Raw genomic sequence first — 5,883 nt, forward strand, 5'->3', positions numbered from 1 at the left:
AAAAAAAAAAGAAAATCAAGAGTTTTGAGGAGTAGGAGGAAATAACCAGTAATGTCATCTGCTTCCTGGCTCGGGGTGGCGGACCAGGTATCATTAGCTGTGTTTACTTCCTCCCCCCTCTAACGTCCTCATGTTCTGGGAGGACACTCGTGTTCGTTCACACAGACCTGGACATTTTTATAACCATTGTATCTGGTAAATGATAACTTTATATTCGAGAGAAAAGAAGTTAAAGAGGCAGAAAATGAATTATCCTTGTGAATTTTTTCCTAGAATATTCTCTGATAGGGCAGTGCCTGTGGCTCAAAGGAGTAGGGCACTGGCCCCATATGCCGGAGGTGGCAGGTTCAAACCCAGCCTTGGCCAAAAACTGCAAAAAAAAAAAAAAAAAAAAATGCTCTGATAAACTTAGAGCTACAGTCTCAGTGGAGTAGCTGTTTTTTACAGCAACAATAATAGCTAACCCATGGTGCTAAGTATGGGCCGGGCATTGTTCTAAGTGCTTACCTGTATTAACTCAGAATCAGCTGTATCTTAGGTAAAGAAACAAAGCAGTGGAGGCCTATAAAGTATCCAAGTTAGTAATAAATATGGTTTTATAATAGTTCAACTTTTAATTGCTGCAGTGTATTTTTTAAGAAATCAAGGTAGTGTTTTTCTGATCACCATTATGTGAATTAGCTTTTATCACGGGCTCAGAAGTCTCTTCAAAGAAGAGGAATAAATGCGCTTCAGAAATAAAGCAATGTGGTATTAAGCATGTAATATAAAAATTAATGTTCTTTTGTGTGGTATAATTAAACTCTACAACAGAACAAGTTCTGCAATTATATAAATTCAGAAATGAGACTGACTTCTGACTTACACAACAGAGAATCTCTGTCAGTTCATTAGCCTCTTAATTATGCAGCTGTGTGTTGCACCAGCTGGGTATTTTAGACTCCTTTATACTGTTCTGTTGGATTTTAATCTATTGTTGTATCTGAATCTAAGGTACCCTGTGCACTGTACACCTCTGAGGGGCACCGTTCACAGAGAGTTGCATAGTTTGGCAACTCTGTAGCCATCTATTCAGAAATTTTGATAAATCTAAAAATAGTAGAAACAAACTATGCTATTTGAAGGTTAACATGATAAAAGACTTGCACTAGCACAATTTTTTTGCTACTTTTTTCCCTGAAAACAAACCCAGATATTAAAGTATATTTAATTATCTTTGCAGGAGAGGAATTGCTTTGGCTTCCTTGGGAGGTCCAATTTATGCCATTGGGGGACTCGATGACAATACTTGCTTCAATGATGTGGAGAGATACGACATAGAATCTGACCAGTGGAGTGCAGTGGCGCCAATGAACACTCCTCGTGGAGGAGTTGGCTCTGTGGCTCTAGTAGTAAGTCATGTGGCAACTCGCCCATTGAATTACTTTGCGTTACATCCATTACCAAATAAGGAAACGTCCAATATATTCATCTCATCAGTATGAAGATATTTTATACCACATTGCTTAATGAAATACTGCTTTCTTGTACCTTCTGGTCTACCTTTAGGATAATATATCAGTAAATTCAGAGTCTAACATATCAGTAAATTCAGAGTCTAACATCATGTGTTTTTTTTGTCTCTTTTTATTTAGAACCATGTTTATGCAGTAGGTGGCAATGATGGAGTGGCTTCTTTATCTAGTGTGGAAAGGTATGACCCACATCTGGATAAATGGATAGAAGTTAAAGAAATGGGTCAAAGAAGAGCAGGCAATGGAGTTAGTGAGCTTCATGGTTGCTTATATGTTGTTGGTGAGTGGATAGTATTTCTCTAGTCTAATTATCAAAATATACAATGATAGCTGTCATACAACAATACAATAGCCAGGTGTGGTGGCTCATGCTTGTAATCCTAGCACTTCAGGAGGACGAGGTGGGTGGATTGGCTGAGTTCAAGAGTTCAGGAGTTCAGGAGTTCAAGACCAGCCTGTCCAAGAACAGGACTCCATCTCTAAAAAATAGCTGGGCATTGTGCAGGGTACCTATAGTCTCAGGTACTGGGGAGGATGAGGCAAGGGGATCACTTGAGCCCAAGAGTTTGAGGTTGCTGTGAGCAAAACTATAGGTGCTTGCCACAATGCCCAGCTATTTTTTTGTTTGGCTGGCCTGGGCCTGGTTTGAACCTACCAGGCTTGGTGTGTGTGGCCGGCACCATAACCTCTGTGCTATGGGTGCTGAGCCGTGAATGCTTTTTTTTTATACATATGTATTTGTAAAATTTTGGTCTGCTGTAGTAGCTAACACCTATAATCCTAGCACTCTGGAAGACTGAGGTGGGTAGATTGCTTCTGCTCAGGATTTTGAGACCAGCCTGAACAAGAGCAAGACCCTGTTTCTTAAAAAAAACACTAGCTGGGCATTGAGGTAGGCTCCTGTAGTCCCAGCTACTTGGGAGACTGAGGCAAGAGGATCACTTGAGCCCAGGAGTTTGAGGTTGCGGTGAGCTATGATACCATGGCACTCTACCCAGGACATCAAAGTGAGACTCTGTCTCTAAAGAAAAAACAAAAAAGAACACTTTGAAAGTATGGACATGTCTAAGAACTTTAATTGCATTTTGTTTTTTCTATTCCTTTGCTTTGAATTTATTATTACTATACATTTATATGTGTAATCTTGGGAAATGATAGCTAATCAATAAAAAAGGCAGCTATGGAAAATATTGTAACTGTTAAAAACTGAATCTTCTTCATTAGCATGAGCAGTAGTTAAAACCTTTATTATAATGAAAAAATATTTAATATCATGGTTGTGGTAGATGATACTTCCTGAAAATATGAACATAAAATTGGTGAATTTTGTTTTAATCAAATTTATTTAATAAAATTAAACCCACTGGAGAAGTTGATTTTTTTTAACTTGTCCTTGTTTTTAAATAGACTGATTATAATAATATCAACACTTTCTGTTCTCAGGAAAGTAAGCTGAGTCACCAAAGAGCTATTACTCATTTAAACTTAGAGGGAGTCTATAAAAAGATACATTTATTTTTAAAAGAAAGAACACCATGAAAATAACACTCTCGGCCTGGTGTGGTGGCTTACACCTGTAATCCTAGCACTCTAGGAGGCCAAGGTGGGTGGATTGCTGGAGGTCAGGAGACCAATCTGAGCAAGAGTGAGACTCTATATCTACTAAAAATAGAAAAACTAGTTGGGCACTGTGGCAGGCACCCTGTAGTCCCAGCTGCTTGGGAGACTGAGGCCAGAGGATTACTTGAGCCCAAGAGTTTGAGGTTGCTATGAGCTTTCATGCCACGGTACTCTACCAAGTGTGACAAAGTGAGACTCCATCTCAAAAAAAAAAAAAAAAATTACCCAACAGTTTCTATATTTAACCTTCAGGATTATATTAAGTACATCGTTAGAATCTGTAGAAAAGATTGTCATCATCTGGAATATGTAGCAGGAAAATGTAGTTTTAGCAAAAAACAGTGCGATTTCAGTCATAGTCCATCATCTCTAATTATAATGGCAATTATAGTATTAAGGGAAACAATTGGAAAACTTTAACATACAGCTAGATGAATCATATGACTCAGTGTCGTTATTTCTCTTCTCAAGCCTTCTTACTATTTAAAAACATAGTCTAGGCCTGGGGCTCATGCCTATAATCCTAGTATTTTGGGAGGCCAAGGCATTGGAGGATTGCTTGAGGCCTTGAGTTTGAGACTAGCCTGAGCAAGAGTGAGACCTTGTCTCTCTAAAAAAAAGTAGAAAACATAGGTAGGCACGGTGGTATGTACCTAGCCACTCCCAGGAGTTGGAGGCTGCAGTGAGCTATGATGATGCCACTGATAAATGTGTATTCTAGCCTGGGTAATGGAGTGAGACACTGTTTCAAAACCAGCAAACAAAAAGATAGTACACAGAGAAGGAATTTTGGTACTGTCCTACTTGGGACTAAGGACAAATTATATGACTGTATGTGTTTTTTTCTTAAATTATCTGCTTCAATACAAGGACTATAGTTTTTCTCACTTCATGATTTTTAATCCTGGTATTGAGTTAAAATGTTACTTATATTACCTTAAGTTGAATTGTAGACAATTTCTAATAATGGTGGTGGTGGTGGTAGATAAATGTTGGGATGTATTTTTTTCTAAGACATTTGAAAATGGTTTTAAAAGATGAAGTTGTAAAAGCTACTTGAGATTTACTAGTTAATATCTGTGGAGTGTGATGCTATTTTTAAAATGTTTCTTCTTACAGGTGGTTTTGATGATAATTCCCCTCTGAGTTCAGTTGAGCGGTATGACCCTCGAAGCAACAAGTGGGATTATGTGGCATCACTGACCACTCCCAGGGGTGGAGTGGGGATCGCAACAGTGATGGGCAAAATCTTTGCTGTTGGTGGTCATAATGGCAACGCATACTTAAACACAGTGGAAGCATTTGACCCAGTGCTGAATAGGTAACTTACCCATTTTCTCTGTGCTTCATGGTATCTTCCAGTAATAGATTACTTCAGAGTGTTAAAATACTGCTAGTTGTAGTTGTTACTACAAAACTTTGGGATATCTTATCTCCTTCTGGAAGCTTGCTTATCTTTCAAAACCAGTCCAACAATGGGGAGTTTTCTGTCTTTGACTGGTATTTGGAGTCAAGTAAATGATGCTTTGTTTTAAGATAATGTTCTTTCTCCTCTGGCCTTTCAGGTGGGAGCTGGTCGGATCCGTGTCTCACTGCAGAGCTGGAGCAGGAGTGGCTGTGTGTGCCTGTTTAACTAGCCAGATTCGAGATGTAGGTCATGGCTCCAATAATGTGGTTGACTGTATGTGATTCAAGTTCCAGCCACCAACACAGTCAATCATACCTGATAGCCAAGAAATAAATGAAGATTTTGATATGATTACCTTTGAACAGTTTTAACTACAACTAAAGTCTTATTTAAGTGTTAAGTGTTGTATGGTGATTAAGTACAACTTTTGGAATGATAGCTAAAGAAATTATTAGTAATAAAAATTGAATTTGATAATTCCTGCTTTAGCAAATTATAGAGTATGAAAGGAAAACAGTCCAACTTAAAACACCCTGTCTGCTCCAAGAAATGCTTAAAGGAATACCAAAACTTTGAAATCTTAGTTGTTTTTTTTTTAATTTGGAAGACTCAAAATGTAATTGGTTGAGTTTTACCTTTTCTTTTGCCTAAAGGTGTTCACCCTAGGTAGTTTTCCTAGGGGGAGATTAGAACCTGTTCACTAACACAGACACAGAAGAGACTGCTCCTTTTGAAGATCATTTCCACTAGGTGCTGATGAATTTATGCCTTGCTTTTTTTTGCCCTCGGTGTCAGTTTTTGAATTTCTTGGGATGTTTACAGAAGTAGAAAAATGTTTAGTCTTTTGAGTGCCACTGGCTGCATTTTTAGAAGCTTATAAGAGTGCTGTAAGACGTCTTTATAGTTTCAGTTTGAATTGCCAGGGCACCAAAGGACCATTCAGAAGAGTCTGTAGTTTTATTTTTTTCATCTCATGCAAATTGTCTTTCATAAGAAGCAAAAAGTTAACAAGAGGAAATTTTAGAGAACGTTTTAGACTTGCTCCTACTCTCGTGCCTGATTGAGAGATCTTGATAAGGAATGGTGCAATGAGAGTCTTTAATAGAGGGAATCTGAAAAGAGCCTTGAATGCTCTTCTTGGATCATTTGATTTTGAACGCAGGATTTGTTATCTCTTTATTTGGTTATTTGCCACCATCCAGGTTTTCCTCTCTGTACAGAGATTGGATTTCATGTTTATTACCAGAATGTGAATACATTTTTATAAAAATCCTTTAGGGACTGCCATTTATTGATTAGTTGAAGCCTATCATTAACCAATAAAGCATATTGTTGGTAAAA

The 5,883-nt window shown here is 37.9% G+C and overlaps 1 protein-coding gene across 5 annotated transcripts in view; it reads left to right on the forward strand.

The window, feature by feature from the left end:
* The window catches only part of KLHL8 (kelch like family member 8), a 34,933-nt gene extending 29,050 nt beyond the window's left edge, over window positions 1-5,883 (forward strand). For 3 of the 5 annotated variants that reach the window (XM_023513410.1, XM_023513412.1, XM_003790025.3), the window contains 4 exons: window positions 1,223-1,391; window positions 1,635-1,794; window positions 4,254-4,455; window positions 4,700-5,883. In XM_023513410.1, the coding sequence (XP_023369178.1) occupies window positions 1,223-1,391; window positions 1,635-1,794; window positions 4,254-4,455; window positions 4,700-4,823 (655 nt within the window). In that variant the 3' untranslated portion in view covers window positions 4,824-5,883. The remainder of the gene's footprint in view (window positions 1-1,222; window positions 1,392-1,634; window positions 1,795-4,253; window positions 4,456-4,699) is intronic. The other 2 variants (XM_023513409.1, XM_023513411.1) reach the window with 1 other exon arrangement.

Source organism: Otolemur garnettii, unplaced genomic scaffold, assembly GCF_000181295.1.
Source record: "Otolemur garnettii isolate 467f Iridium unplaced genomic scaffold, OtoGar3 scaffold00039, whole genome shotgun sequence".
Taxonomy (NCBI): Eukaryota; Metazoa; Chordata; class Mammalia; order Primates; family Galagidae; genus Otolemur; species Otolemur garnettii.